The sequence below is a fragment of the Sciurus carolinensis genome, chromosome 10 (genome assembly GCF_902686445.1).
Source record: "Sciurus carolinensis chromosome 10, mSciCar1.2, whole genome shotgun sequence".
NCBI lineage: Eukaryota > Metazoa > Chordata > Mammalia > Rodentia > Sciuridae > Sciurus > Sciurus carolinensis.
The window spans coordinates 140501191-140516624 of record NC_062222.1 but is presented as its reverse complement, the minus strand read 5'-3'; the positions used below and the strand labels follow the sequence as shown (position 1 = coordinate 140516624).

The window sequence follows — 15434 nt, the reverse complement described above, 5'->3', positions numbered from 1 at the left end:
TGTGCACCTGACCTGCATGTGACCGCATGCAGGACGGTGCGCCTCTGTGCGATGGAGACTCACTGCCACAGAAGCCACGGTGACCAGCGAGCCCCAGGCACCGTGGCAGACCCACGAGTGGGGAGGGCCAGGCCGCCTACCCTGCCAGTCCAGCGTGTGGAGGAAGTGGCTGGCCTCGGTGCTGCTGCTCTGCGGTGAGTCCGACTCTGAGGGCGCAGCCTCCGGAGACCCCGTCTCGGCCTCGTACTGAGCCGTGGAGCCTGGCTGCCTGGGGAGCTCCGGCTTCCCTGGCAGGAGAGGCGCAGCGTCAGGCCTGCAGGGCCAGGACTGCAGAAAGCCAGGCCGGCAGCAGAGGGGAGCCGCAGGCGCGTCAGGCGCCCGCACACCAGGCTCACCGGGCTCTGCACACGCCCATGCAGACACCCCTCGGGGAGGCTTTGCTGTCCTCAGGGGGAAGTGCAGAGCACGCACACCAAGGCCAAGGCCAGGGGAGCCTGCGGTGGTGGCGCGGCACGTCCTACCTGCCGGGCACTTTTGTACTACTTTTTGGGGAACTGCTCTGAAATAAGAGGAGACACCCAAGCTGAGCAAGGGCCACCAAGAGCCACGGTCCCGGCCTCCAGGTCACATTTAGCGCATCCTGTTCAGAGCACACCTGTGTCAGACAGGGGCACAGACCTGAGCCTGGAGGAGACCCCTCCCCGTGGGCCGCATGGGACCCTGAAAGCAGACTCCAAGGCTCTGTGCACAGAGCACCACCACCTCACCCTGGGGAACCCACCCGGACCAGACTTCCTGGCAGGTCCAGGCTGGGCCTCTGCAGCAGTGGCCAGGTACGTGGGGCAGCTGTGGGCATCCCTCCCTTGTGCACCGCCAGGCCCTGGCCCACACCCAAAGTCGGCACCTCGCACTCCCTGCAGCCGTGCAGCACGCGGCTGGGGCACAGTGCAGGCCTGGTGCAGGGCTCGCCGGCAGGCTCCCCTGGCCCCTTTGCCGCGAGCTGCTCATGGGCCTTACCAAACTTTGACAGAATGTCCTGCTGCTCCTCCCGGCTGGAGAACAGGATCTTGGGGTTCAGCCCCCTCATGCTGGCACTCTCCCAGGGGGGGGCCTCCCGGCTTGGCCTGTCCCTGGGCTCCACCTCGACATCCAGGCTCACCTGGAACAGGTCTGGGTACTTCTCCTGGATGTCACATGCGTCCAGGTCGTACCTGTTGTCAAGGCACACCAGTGAGGACGCCGGGAGCTCCTGCTCAGCCAGGCCGCGGTGCAGCACGTGGCTCCTGCAGGCAAGCTGGCGCAGCCCAGGAGCACCATCCGGTGCCCGAGTCGGGAAAGGCCTTCTGACTGCTGGTGCCAGAGGGGGCCAGGCTGTGCTCAGACTGACTAAAGCAGACAGGACAGCTGAACCCAGCAGGGACCCTGCAGCGGGGAAGTGCACTTCCCCAGGCAGCCCTCAGTGGTGGCTGCCCGCACCCCACAACATGCACATCCTGGATGCTCAGTGGGTTCAGATCAGGTACTTGGGAATCATCGATGTATTTTTCCTTAAAAATGATAATGTCGACCCTGGCAAAGATCTCCAACTATTCTCAGATGCTTGAAAAACCAAGACCTCTGGGACCCAACTGCCAGAACCACAGGCACAATTTGCAGTGGGGCCCAGGGAGCCAGAGGGACAGGCAGGGAGGGGAGGAGGGTGTTGTGGGTGCCCAGACACTACAGGGACAGCTGCCCAGTGGCACAGGTAGGGGAGGTGCGGCCAGGGTGCCCTGCAGGCAATGGACTATCCTAATCTGGTAGCTCTACAGAGCGCCAAGGAGCATTCCTAGACTCCAGGGCCACCCAGACACACGCTGGCTCTGTAGCTGTGTGCCATATGCTACAGATGCTCTTAAGCCTCACATGTAAAACCCCCAAGAAATCAAGACAGAGACACACACAGAGTAGTGACGGCTGGATCCCAGAAGACTCAGGCACCCGGGGCTGCCTGTCTGTGCCTGTGATCAACCAAGGAAGGCCAGGGAACAGCAGCTGGGTGGCAGAGTGAGGGCTGAGTTTACTTGTACTAAAACCAGCAAGCACGGGCTGGAGCTGAGTGGTAGAGCACCTGCCTCACACTCAGGAGGCACTGGGTTCAATCCTCAGCACCACATAAAAATAAGCACATAAAAAGATATTGTAAAAAAAAAGAAAGAAAAAAGATACTGTGTCCACTTACAACTTAAAAAATTAACAAGACAAAGCGAAAACCAGCAAGCAGGCATGGCCACCACGCGCAACCAGGCGCATGCTTCCTGCCTAGGACAGTCACCTTGTGCTCGGGAGAGTGCAGGACAGAGCGGGCAGGCTCCACGCTGCCTCCTCCAGGAGGATGGGTGCCGTGCCAGCAGAGCCAGCAGCCACGGGGAGGGCAGGCTGGGACCCGCCCCCAGAGGCAGGGGCACACAGGGGCACACGGGGCCGCACGGTCCGTCTGCAAACTCAGCTCCCAGGACAGGCAGTGGGCAGCTCCGGCTTAGCTTGGTCCAACCCCACTGGCCCCACTGGCCCTGGAGAGGCCTAGCTCATGCCCAGGGAGGTGAGGGAACAATGAGGGTCTGTGATCGGGGAGGGAGCAGCAGGGCACTGCCCACAGGCCTGGTGGTCAGGCCAGGCCTGGCCCACTCCATCAGGGTACTGAGGGAACCCCGACACCTGGCTGGACAAAGGGCCGTGAGGTCAGGCAGCACAGCACCCCACAGATCTCCTGGGCCATCATGTGGTCACAGGCAGAGCCCTCTGGCTCACCCGACAGTGCTGGACGGCAGCACACCTCTTCCCTCCACCTGCCCACACGCCAGTCAGCCCTCCGCCTCCGTGCTGGAACAGCCCAGCAGTCAGGGTGCCCGCAGCAGAGCCCTGCGCCTGCACAGCTGGTGTCTCCCGGCTGGCCATCGGGCTGCAGGCTCTCCATGTGCAGTGGTCACTCCCCTGGGCGCCCAGGAGCAGGTGGGTCCCAGGTGCCCTTCCAGTCACCTCTCCCACCTCTGGTGGCCTCAGCCCTGCTCGGGTCAGCCCTGGTGGTCAGAGGGCACCATGCTCTCATCTGCATTCCTGCCCATGGATGGCAGTGAACAGCTCTCCACAAAGCACCGAGCCCCTAGGGTCCTCACCGGGCAGTGCCTGCTAGCTCTGCCCGTCCCAACTCTGTGTACCTGCATGTGCCCTCTGACACCTGCCCATTGCTGCTGCCCAACGACCTCGTGGTGTCTACTTGTGAAAACATGGAGCCTCGGTGGGTACCCGTATGGTCTGTCCAGGTCTGTCCACGCTGCTGTGGTCTGAAGCTGTCCTTGGGTGCTCGGGTGCAGGAGGTGCCTGGTGCTTCTGACCTGGCCCTTCCAGCGGCCTGCTGCCGTCGCCCACAGTCCCCTCCAGTGGGCACGGACACGTGGGGCTCCGCCTCCCTCTGCTGCAGCTTGTCTGGGTCTCCTGCAGCTGTGGGCTCTCGTAAATGGCTCTGGCCTGTGGGGTCACCTGCTCAGCGCGAGGACCGTGGCTCCCCAGGCCTGCTAGCTTGTGGTTGTGCTCTCCACACCCCTGGCTCGACCTAACCCCACAGGCCTTACCTGGATCAACCATGTCTTGTTTTCCACTTTCCCATCAGCTCTTGGCGCTCACCAAGAGATGCCCTCACTGGCTAGTCTGAAGACAGTGCAGGCTGCCTCCAGGTCTCCATGCCGGCCACTTCTGGGCCACGGCTGCCCTGTGACCCCCAGCGGGTCCTGACCTGCACTCCACGTGGCCCGCGCTCGCCCAGCCTCTCCTAACTTCTCCACGTGCCCAAGACTCAGGAGACACGCGCCTCGCCCTCTGCTTGCTTCAGCTCATCGAGGGCAGCTTCCCACGGTGTCCCCAGAGCTCCCAAGATGCCACCCACTCGACTTCTGGCGCGTCATTCTGACAGTCAGCCGCCCTTGGCTTTCAGCAACCCCACCATGCTGTTGAGGTGGGAGCTTCTCTTCTTTTAATAAAAAGTCCTTCTGGGGAGTTGGGCTGTAGCTCAGTGGCAAAGCAAAAAAAATCCCACCAAAAGAAAAAAAGATAAAAAAAGAACCCTTTTGGAGCTGGAGTTGTGGTTCAGTGGTAGGTGCTTCCCTGGCATGTGTGAGGCCCTGGGTTCAAACCTCAGCACATGTGAATAAATAAATAAAATAAAAATCCACTGACAACTAAAAAAAGTCCTGGGTGTGTGTGGCGCTCCTGAGTCTACAGCACCCTCATCCATTCAGGAAGGTTCCAGAAGCCTCTCTCCCTCTCTCCCTCTTCCCGGGGCTGGGACAGCAGCGTGCCAGTGTCCCGTGTCTGACTTCACCTCTCTGGCACTGTGACTTGGAGACGGCCCACCAGCCGCTGTGCCCTGCTCTAAATGGGTCTCCCGAGTCCCTCCTCCACTGGTGTCCTCCGTGCCTGGATCCACACCTGCTCTCAGTCCAGGTCTGGTGAGATCCCCCATTCCTGTTCTCAAGCACGCAGTCTGGGTCTGCTTTCTGTTGCTGTAACCGCCATGCTGACTGACAGGCAAGGAATGAGGCTTATTCTGCGCGCTCACCTTCCTGGGTGAGGATCTGCAGTCCTGAGGCAGCACCAGCTTTGCCTGGGAGTCCCTGCCCCACACAAGGCCAGCCCCAACAGCGAGGCCCTGCCCTTACAGCCTCTTTAACCTACCCCCTCGACCCCTCAGGAGTGGGCTGAGTTCCAGGGGGAGCTGGTGGAGACGCTGGACCCTGGCAGAGCTAGTCGTGGTCCTCAGGTCCCTGTTTACTGACCCAGCATCGACCCACACAGGTCTGTTTCCCTCCGGGCCAACAGACATTGGTCTATGCAGGCTTTCTCCGCGCGGTCTGCGGTGGCTGAAGAGCTAGGGCGCTCCCGAGGAGAGCAGGAAGCACGCGGCCCTACCACAGACCCAGGGCTGCCCCAGAGTGTGCGGGCCTCGGGGTGGGGAGCACAAGGGCGGCACCGCATAGGAGCACCAGGCACCTGCCGGCGAGCGTGCCCGTGATACAGAACCCAACAGCCAGACCCAGGCACCGCATCTCCAGGTGCCCGCGGAGTCTGGGCTTCCAGTCAAAACTCAGAGTGACACCTGCCACCTGGTCCCTGGCGTCAAGAGCACAATGGGCTGCGCGTGTCAGCCTGAAGGTGGCCCGCGCCTCCAGAAGGGCCCGCACAAGGCCTCCCCGCAGCGCCCAGCTGAGCACTGTGCCCAGAGCAGGCGCTCAACACAAGTGGCCAATGCCCACTCTCATGGCCGTACATCCAGGGGCAAATGGCCACATTCTAGTGGAGACACCAAGGGCCAGGCCCCAGGCAGCTGGCACAAAGCAGAAGCTGCTCAGCTCCACGGAGCTCAGGAGCCAGGATGGCCCCTCAGGGCACGCCACCCCCACCTACTTCTGGGGGCGGACCCTGGGCAGGCCCTTAGCCGACAGCTCTGGCCTGGACCCTCCCCCGCAGCCACGCAGCCTGACGCCAACATACTTTGCGAATTTCACGGTGGTCGCGTTCCGAGGCACGAAGCCAGTGTGGAACTGAATCTGGAACATCTTCATGGATGCCATCTGTGGAGGGCACACGCAGACATGGCTGAAGGTGCAGCTAGGCCTCGGGCTGACACCTGCCCTCCTCTCGGCCAGGGCTGGGTGTGGGGGAGAGGCCTGTGTGCAGCTGAGGCAGGGACGGCCCAGCGCGAAGCACGCAGCCCAGCACTCAGGGAAGCCCGACCAGCAGGCTGGCACTCCCCTGCCCAGCACTGCCCAGGCAGCCCGTGGCCAGCTGTGGCTCCCCTCCCATGGCACTCACCTTGGCCTGCAGCCGGCCCCCCAGTGTGGACCTGGCATGGTAAATGACGAGGAGCACGTCCCCTTGCACCGTCGTGCCCAGGGGGATGACCGCCCTGCCGTCCTCACTCTTGAATTCCCTGAGGGGCAGAGAACCAGCTCATGGCCACGCGGCAGGAACCCCAGGGTCCCCTGAGCTCCCAGTGCCCGAGTCACAGCACCTCCTCCCAGCCGGCGGGACCTTGCGCCCTCACCGCATCCTGTCGTACTCCTGGGATGTGGTGGCCACGCGCTCGTCCCCCACGTAGACCTCGCAGAAGGGCCGGCAGCCGTTCCTCTGCTTGCTGAACAGCGGCACGGGCGTCATGACGATGGCCTTCACCAGCATCGGCTTGCTGTGCGGCGTGATGGGCTCCTCGGCCACCATGTCACACACGTACTCGATGTACCTGGGGGGACACGCCCATCACCACCGGAACTCTGTTCTTTCCAATTCAACGCCAGAAACTTCCCTTGAAATTTGAGCTGCTCCTCACAGATTGAAAACTGTAATTTTCATTCAGTTCGAAGTATTTCTAAATTGTCCTCAGGACGTCCCCTCGAGTCTCAGGTTACCTGGACGACGTCTGACCCAGCAGTGCTGAGGACTGCGCTGGACGCCCTCCAGCTCCAGACCCCAGGTTCTGCCCCTCGGTGGCCTGAGAATACGCTCCACACGGGACTTCCACCCTCTACTTGCTAGCGCCGTGACTGCTCAATGTGTCCTGTGCCTTTGGTTTCAAAAGGTCTCTGTCACCAGCAGGTGACATGTTCTCGGGCCTGCCGCCTGTGCCTCGGCTCCCGAGGGAGGGCCGGGTCCTGCCACGCTGACCCGTGCATCGTCTGTCCACTGTGGACGCAGCCCCTCCCCTTCTTTCTGGACGTGCTCCTGCCGGAGCCTCTGTGCTGCCCCCCCTGCGAGAGCCCAAGGAGCGACGACCTGCGAGCTCGCCCTGCGCGGTGGACTCTTCTTGGGGCACAGCAACACGAGGACCGCGTCTGCCGGCCGACAGCCACGGCGAGAGGCTGTATGCGACAGGGCAGGAGCGTGGCCTTCTGGTGAGAACGCAGTTGGCTGTCGGTGCACCTGTGTGGCGTGCGCAGGACCTGCCCTGGTGCTTGGGCTCCTGACCCACAGGGCCGTGAGGGACATGGCTGCTCCCAGGAGCCAGCCCGGCTCTCGCCACCCAGCCGCCCGTCCCTGTTGCCTGGCTGGCACTCGTGGTCGGCCTGGCTGTGCTGCCCCTGTCCTAGCTCACTGTCCGCTCTCAGCACGTCTTCCCTTCTGTTCTGTGACCTCCTCCTGGGTCAGTCGAGCTGCACTGGGCCGGAGCCCAGGGCCTCAGGTGCGCCAGGCAAGTGCTGCAGGAGCCACACCAGCCCTAACCACGGCACTGTGTGGCTGCACTCCGTTCCTTCTCCTGTGGTTTCTGGCACGTCTTCCTCCTCACACAGCACCCGCCCTGTTAGTCTGCAGCAGTCGGGTAGAGTGCTGAGACGGGTCTTCACGCCTGTGGGTCCCAGTCCTGCAGCGTCCTGAGCCTCCCGGACCCGAGGCTGGGCGTCTGCTGTGAGCACTGGAGACTCCTGGGCTGCTTCTCTGTGGTGTCTCCATCCTCTACTCTCCCCTTCCTCTGGGAAGCACTGTGTGTCTGGCCACCTGCGATGGTCCTACAGCTCCTGGTCTCTGGGCTTCTGCTGTTCACTGGGCAGTGCATGACCTGTCAGAAGTCCCGGCTCCCTCCTCAGCAGTGACGTCCGCACGCAGGCCCCACTGGCTCTTGCCCACCATGGCATGCCAGGCTGGACCGTCTGTCCTGCTGCAGCTCCTACTCATGTCCCTGCCCTCTCCAAGGCCTCGGTACGCTCGTCCGCTCTTTCAAGCGTCCCTAGCATGCCACTGTGGTGTGGCCTCTTTCATCCCTTCAAGAAGGTGAGCTCAGGCAGGGCTTATGCCAGAGAAACCACAGAAGGGCCTCCGAGGGGACCCAGACCGTCCTTGCTGCAGCCCGAGGCGCCGCCCTCGCCCACCTTGCCAGGCAGCACAGTGGGCCTGCAGTGACCTGGTGCTCAGCCACATCTTCCCTGACAGCAGGGGTCCTGGCACCTCGCGGGGCTGACGCGCCTTGCGTCTGGCCAGTTGGGGCCACAGGACCCAGTTCCCTAGGGTTTGGAAACATCACGGACACGAAGGTGGTCCAGCCGCTGTCAGGGGAGCACAGCTGGCGTGTCACTGCTGGGGTCTCAGAGTCCCTCCCTGCCCCAACTTCTCCTGCACAGCAGGCCCAACATGCAGGATGTGGGAGAGCAAGTGGCCTGTGTCCACTGTGCTGAAAGGCCCTACCTGCCACCACCCTGCTGCGGCCTGGAGGCAGAGCTGCCTGCCACTCGCCCAGGGTGGCTTGAAGGACCTGCTACTACAAAAGGTGCTCTACCCCAGGCAAGTGGGCAGATGAGGTGAGCCCTGCTTCTGGGGACGCCACGGCCCTCACTGGCCTGGGCTCTGCTCGTTGCAGCCCCCATCCTGGCTGTGCTGCTGTGCTCCGCCCACTCTGGGGGTCTTTGCTGTCCACAGAGGGCAGGAGGCTCCAGGTGTTCATCGAGACCAAGCACAGGTGACTCCTCAGACCTGGCCACCTAAAAGGACCCTGTCAGAGTAGAACGGACAGGCGTGGACGCTGCTGGTGAATGTAAACGTTCCAGAGAGAGGATGGGAAGGCACGCCGCAGCTTCAGCCTTGAGCCACAGTGAAGGGCCCGCCGCCCACACAGAGCAAGCCCCGGCTGGAGCGTTCCAGAGCGGGTGGCGGGCGCTGAGGCCCCGCTCAGACGTGGCACTGCACACCCCGCAGCGTCTGAGGTTCATGTGCACCCCACCTCACCTCCAGGGCAGAGCCCTCATGGCTCCCAGGAGGGCAGCACTGGCCCTGCAAGCAGGCGGCCACCCCAGGCTCACATGCAGCTGGACCACAGGTTGGACCCTCACGGCTCTCAAGTCCCAGCCAGGGCCTGAGCCACAGCCAGTATGGCGCTGACCAGTTGGAACAGCCACTCGAATGAGCTCTAAGTCCAGAAGCCCGGCTGTGGTGACACTGTATCTAGGGCAGTGGGGCACGGTCACGTGAGCATGGAGCAGCGGTCACACCGCGGCAAGGGACATGCAGTACCTTTTGTGAGATGGCCAAATGCCTGGTGGGCAGCGCCTCATGCTGAACATGTACACGGCAGCCTCTGCGGTGCTGAAGAGACGGCAGAAGCAGAGGAAGGAGCAGACGGCCACGGCGGACGCAGCTCTCCCGTCCTAGGGTGAGGGACACGGGCTCTGGCACCCACAGTACACACAGGTAGGGGGTGTAGACTTCCTAACTACCGAGTGCCAAGGCGTGGCACAGGACGGCCCTTCTGATCTGCAGTACATTCAGGAACTGGGAACCCAGCAGAGAAGAAGGGTCTCCAGACAAGCCCTCCTGGCCAGCCCTGCAGCTACTGTCCCACATGACCTCAAGCTTGACCCACTGGCCCCAGGGGCTCCCCATCTGCCCCAACTCTCCCAGCACTGCCCCTGGTGTGAGCCCTGAGTGCAGCTCCGTGTCCGCAGGAAGCTCGTGGATGCTCCCTCCCTCTGTGGACTCAGACGCCTGAGGAGAGGAGGCGGCAGGCACGGCCGTGGGCAGGGTAGGGCCTCGAGGTGGGAGGCACCGGTCACGGTGCCCAGGGGTGTCCTCACCAAGGGCTCTCCCCTAGCAGTCTGTGCCCCCGGACCCTGAGTGCCCTGGGGCAGGACCTCCTCTGCCCGCAGTCTGCCTCACCCAGGGGACAGCGCCTGCCCGTTTCCAACAGGCCTGGTCTCAGTCGAGAGCGTGTGGGAGCGCGGCCAGCACGGCCCCCTGACGCACCATGCAGTGCACAACACAGACGTTCCTCTGGTCCTGCCGCAGCCAGGAGTGCATGTTCCTGCAGATGGCGTACAGGCTGTGCAGGTGTGGTGCCCGCCTGGCTGCCCAGCCGCACTCGGAGACCTGCAGAAGCAGCCAGCTCGGCTCAGCTCCCGCGCTGGCGCTGGGCACTGGCCCACACCTCCCTGGTGCCCACTGTGCAGCGCTGTCCTCCTCAAAGGTATGTCAAGAGGGGCCCGAGACCTTCCTCCGTCAGTGTGTGTGGGCAGGGGACCTGTGACCCTGAGCTGTGCGCCACAGGACACGACTCGCTGGACCGCGCCTCCCTGCGCTTGGTCAGCCCAGACTCGTGGAAGCCTGCTGCACATGCGGGTGGGAGCTCGTGGGTGCTCCTCGGGCCACAGGAGCAGCGAGGTGGGGACACCTGGTCTGCTGACAGTGACCCCCCAGCCCACTGCCCACCTGGCCCAAGCCCCAGTCGCCCTGCAGGCTGCCGAGGTAAGGCAGGTCAGTGCAACACAACAGCCAGGTGGCACATCACCACCTGAAACTGTGCTCAGTGGGGAACAGCCCCCAGGGTCACCACGACGTGCAGGGGCCACTGACCCGGCTGTGGAATTTGGAGGCCCGGTAGGTTCTTGGGGACAAGTTGTAGACGGCGTAGTGCCCCGGGTGCTTGGCATCCAGGAACAGCCGCACGTCCTCAATGTTGTTCTTGATGGCTGACTCCACGCCTTCGGCCGGGAAGGACATCACTGAAGAGAGAGCCTGTCAGCCTCTGGCAAGGTGGCCTGTAGCCTCCCCTGCTGCCCGCTGGCCTCTTTGCCCTTGGGGATGTCTGGCCTGGGCTGCTGACCAAGGTGTAAAGACCACCCCCCACGGGAGACCCCATGGATCAGTGTGAGGGCTCCAGGTTTTCCCTTGCAGCCTGATGCCAGCAGGTGCCCAGGCACCAGGACACCCCCAACTGTTCTGTGCCTGCAGACCCGCACTTCAGAAGTGCACAGCCTGGCATCAGAGTGCAGACGGCACTGGGAGGAGTGCCAACACAGGCAGCCCTGCCTGCGGCCTCTGGGAGCCTGGTGGGAGCTCTCACAGGGGGAGGGTCCGAGGCCTGACCGGGTCAACGCACCGGCAATCCTAGACGTGATGTAGGATATGTCCAGATCGCCCTTGGCATAGCTGGAACGAGAAGAGCAGGAGGTTACTGCAGGAAGCACCTGGCACTCACGTTCCGAGTGCCAGGCGGAGGCTTAGGCACCCTCGCCGTAGGCTGACCCCGCCAGGAAGGTGTGTGCAGAGGCGGGTGCGTGCACGCAGGGTCCTGTGCGTGTACGCAGGGTCAGCTGTGGAGCTGACACCCAATCAGAGACACAGGAAGCAACACCTGCAGGCGGCACGAGGCAGGCCCAGCAGGGCCTTCAGCCATCTTACCACTTTCCTAAGTGCTGGGGGACAATCTTGAACAAGATGCCAACACTGTAAGCCCACTGCAAAGGCCAGCAACCTGAGTACAGGACAGACTTGGAGCCGCACAGGCCAGAGGGGAGCCAGCAGGCACTGCTGGAGGGAAGGAGAGAAGCCCCAGGCTCCTGAGACCTGTTCCTGTAGTGGTCCTGGTCACCTCATAGAGGTCAACTGTCCTTAAACAGCCCCACAGAATCAATGGAATGCAGACAGAAAGCCTCAGTGACACACAGGAAGCTAAAAATCCTATTCTAAAATTCAACTCAATAAAAAGTTGTGCAAGCAGAGTCAACACATTCTGGGGAGGCAGGGCCAGGAGGCCAGTCAGCACACAGAGCAGCTGAGCCGCAGCACCCAGCACAACTGAGCAGCGAGGCCAGCACAGAACACAGACCAGGGTGGGCACCTGGTGGCTGTCAGCAGAGGGGTGCTCACCAGCAGAAGCCAGCAAAAGGTCAACGGACTGAGGCCCAGACAGACTGGAGACCCAAACATACACCATAAAACCAACGACACAAGATGTATTCACAGTGATCTTAACAGCTGTGGGTGGGCCACGGATGCTGGGGGTTGAATCCACGGTGCTTTGCAACTGAGCTATATCCCAGCCCTTTCTAATTTATACTTTGAGACAGGGTCTTGCAGAGGCTGGCCGAAAACTGGACATCATCTGGCTTCCATCTCCTGAGCTGCTGGGATTAACAGAGTCCCCACTGTGACTGGCTTAATCTTCACATTTTAAAGTTCATTTACAACTACTTACAATCAGTTAACTCAGGTTGAGAGGGCCTCCTAAACAAGACAACGAGCAGAAGACTCACAGCGAAGCAGAGGCAAGTCCGAAGCTCGGGTGCTGCTGCCGACGAGGCACACTCTGGGACAAGGTACTTGCTGTGGGGCTGGGTTGTGGCGCAGGGGCAGCGTGCATGCCTAGCACATGTGAGGCACTGGATTCAACCCTCAGCACCACATATAAATAAATGAAATAAAGGTCTACTGACAAAAAACAAAACAAACAAAAAAACCTCAGCTGTATGTGGTGGCACACACCTGTGATCCTAGCTACTAGGAGACTGAGGCAGGAGGGTCCCAAGTTCCAGGCCAGCCTGGGCAACTTAGAAAGGCCCTGTCTTAAAAAACAGAAAGGGCCTGGATACAGCTCTGGGGTCTGGCACCCTCCTGGCATGTGTGTGGCCCTGGGTTCAATTCCCAGCACACTCCACAGAAGAGAAAGTGACCAAACCTCCCAGAGCCAACAGCAAAGGCTACCACACACACCAGGGCCTGGCTGCCCTCCAGAAGGCACCAACACCCAGCTGCCTGGCACCGTGGGCAGAACAGACACAGGCACCAGTCACCCACACCTCAACCCCACTGCCCTGCCAGGGTGAACCAGGGGCTGGCCATGCGAGCTTCAGACACGTGTGCAAGGCTGCCTCAGTCTGCAGCCAGCCCGAGAAGACCCGAGGCTCCATCTGCAGGGAGACAAGGCAGCCATGGACACCACGAGCAGCCCAGGGCTCAAGGCCACCACCCATCCCTACACCAGGGCCCTTTCGGCGGCAAGAACCAAAAAACGAAGAAGTGGGTGAGGGATGCTGTTCAGAGACAGCAGCTGCCTGGCATGCGTGGGGCCTGGGTCCACCCCAGCACCACAAAGCACACACGGGAGCGTGACTCCCCTCAGCCTCCGAGGGACAGTGTCCCAACCCAAGCATGCACCCAGACACACACACACATGCGTCCACACAGGCCTCTGCCCGGGCCGAGAACACCTGTGCACGCAAGGGCATCACGGCTCAAGAGGAAGAGCAAAGAAAAGGCCGGGAAGTCCCCGACTGCAGGTGCGTGCAGAGCAGCTGGCTCCCAGGGTCCCGTAACAGACTCGCAGGCAGCAGCAGTGGCGCTACAGGGACCAGGGCCAGCAGGGCTGATCCCTGAACAGCAGCTGCAGAGGAGCCCTGGAGCTGCTCCTGGAGCCCAGCTGCTCTCCGGGGCGTCCCTGGCCTGCAGCAGTGCTCTGTGACCACACGCTCAAGCCTGTGTGGCCAGAAGACCTTGTGAATGAGGGATACTGTGCCCTACAGTGGCCTCGCCTGTTACATCCCCAGAGAAGAAAGGTGCAGTGTGCTGGGCACTAGCAGAGAAAGGGGTCCAAGCTGGGCACTGCCCACACCCAGGGCCAGTCCCAACAGGGGTCTACAGATGGACTTCCCCAGCTCTGCAGCGCTGGGCTCCCTCTGAGCTGCCTCTGGCTCTGCCCTTAGCAGAGGGGGCAGAGGGGGCACAGCTCACACTTACTTAGCAACAGACTGGATGACCTTGGAGGAGGTGTCCTTGAGGTTAGTGAAGAGCCGCTCGGTCCCACCCCGCAGGATGTCAAGAAGCCCACCATGAGGCTGGTCGTACTCTGCCAGCGCCAGGCCTGCAGGAGACAGGGCTTGGCAGGTGAGGGTGCCTGCGGCACCAAGGGGTGTGGAGCACTGGGAGGCGCTGATGGCCCAGCCCACTCCCAGCAGTGAGCCTGCCTGGGCCCGAGCAGTCTGACAGCTGTCCCTGCCTCTCCAGAGCCCCAGGGAAGTAGCCCATGTGGGCACAGAGGCTGAGCTGTGCCTCAGACATGGCTCGCAGCTGGAGCGCTACCCACTGTGGGCAGAGGCCACACCACCCTGGCTATGAAGTCACGAGTGGAGGATGACCAAAGTGGACCCTGAGCCCAGGGGTCCTGGAGTGCGGCCTCACAGGCTTAAGTGTGCAGGTGCAGGTGCAGGTGCGCCGGGCTCCGCCTGGCTCCAGTCCACGCTGCACACCACAAGTGCACTCCCCACAGCCAGAGACGAGAGGCGCTGGGCACCACACTGCACCTGCTGGGCCCACAGTGTGGACCTGGGTGCCCGAACATGGGACGGCCAGTTCCTGGGGCCAAGTCCTCTCCTCAGAAGACCAAGAGGATGAGAGGGAGCTCCGCCCACAGCCAGCATAGATCCATGTCCCTGCCCCAGTCCCCCACGGGCACGTTCACAGAAGCCCACTCTGCACCAGGGGGAAGGTCAGGCCATGGGCACGTGTGGCCCCCAGCCCTGCAACCCCTCCTGCAGCTCAGCTCTACTCCCGCTCTGCTCTACCAGGCACCTCCAGGCCTCTGCCTCAGATGCTGTTGTTAATGCTGCCCAAAGCAGGTCTGGCCCTTGTTCTCAGCTCCCAGGAGGACCCTGGAAGTCAGCTCCCCTGTGGCCTTGGGCTATAATGGATAGTCCAGGTTCTGGTGGCTTGAGGTGGGTTTTGGGTCATAGGGTGTCAGCTTGACTTCTGGAGAAGCTGGAGACTAAAGTCAGCTGTACCCATGAGTCTGGCCCCAGCATAACCCTGGCCATGAGGCAGGTTGATGTGCTGACTACCCCCTGGATAGGACCCTGGAGGCCCAAGCCTGGAGCCCCAACCCACCTTCAACTCCATGGCTTTAGTCTGAATCCTCCCTGTAGGATCCCACACCACACCTTAGTGCATGAGCTCAGCTGAGCTGAGTCTCGGGAATGGAGGGGCCTGGGGGAGGCCAGGGACCAAGTCTTGCCGTCTGCCTCCCACCACCAGACTCAAAGTCCCACAGGAGAGGAAGTTGGGGCCCTGTCGCCATACGTGCCTGGTATCCAGCACACAGCAGGGGGTGGACAGTGGGCGCGAGTGCTCACCTCCACTGTAGCCACTGCTCACAGAGCCTCCAGCGGCGGGTGGTGCTCGGGACGGCCCTGGGTTCCCATAGCCCCCATTCTGCTCCAGCAGCTGTAGGAGTCAAAAGCATGGAGTTGGCACCCTGGCGAGCCAGACTGGTGTGCACCTGCCTCGGCCCGTGCACACGGCCCTGCACTAGGCCTCTCTCTGCCACTACGGACCCAGGTGGAGTGCAGGCCACGTGTGGCCCTGAAACACTCAGCATGGCGGACAAAGTGGCTGAGGGCCCATCCTCAGGTGCTCGGCTACCGACACGCCACCTCCGCCCCTCCTGCTGCTTCCCGATCCACCCGACACTGGCAGACGCGCAGACGTGCAGTCACGATGCCCTGGCACCTGGCTGCTGGCACTGCTCCCACTGCCACCTCAGACCCTCTGCCCACGGCACAGCCTGGTCTGGGGAGTCGGCCCCAAGGAGGCACTCAACAGCTCTGCAGGTGAACGGTCAGAGTGCTTGGAGGCCCGAGGACCAGCGCACC

The 15434-nt window shown here is 62.3% G+C and overlaps 1 protein-coding gene across 5 annotated transcripts in view; it reads right to left on the bottom strand.

Moving 5' to 3' along the window:
* The window catches only part of Gak (cyclin G associated kinase), a 49171-nt gene that overhangs the window by 11572 nt on the left and 22165 nt on the right, over window positions 1–15434 (bottom strand). For all 5 annotated transcript variants that reach the window (XM_047566348.1, XM_047566347.1, XM_047566349.1 and 2 more), the window contains 11 exons: window positions 14916–15006; window positions 13528–13651; window positions 10892–10941; window positions 10366–10514; window positions 9760–9882; window positions 9031–9164; window positions 6080–6274; window positions 5848–5965; window positions 5527–5606; window positions 1018–1211; window positions 141–287 (listed from right to left, as the gene is read on the bottom strand). In XM_047566348.1, coding sequence (XP_047422304.1) covers window positions 141–287; window positions 1018–1211; window positions 5527–5606; window positions 5848–5965; window positions 6080–6274; window positions 9031–9164; window positions 9760–9882; window positions 10366–10514; window positions 10892–10941; window positions 13528–13651; window positions 14916–15006 — 1405 coding nt within the window. The remainder of the gene's footprint in view (window positions 1–140; window positions 288–1017; window positions 1212–5526; window positions 5607–5847; window positions 5966–6079; window positions 6275–9030; window positions 9165–9759; window positions 9883–10365; window positions 10515–10891; window positions 10942–13527; window positions 13652–14915; window positions 15007–15434) is intronic.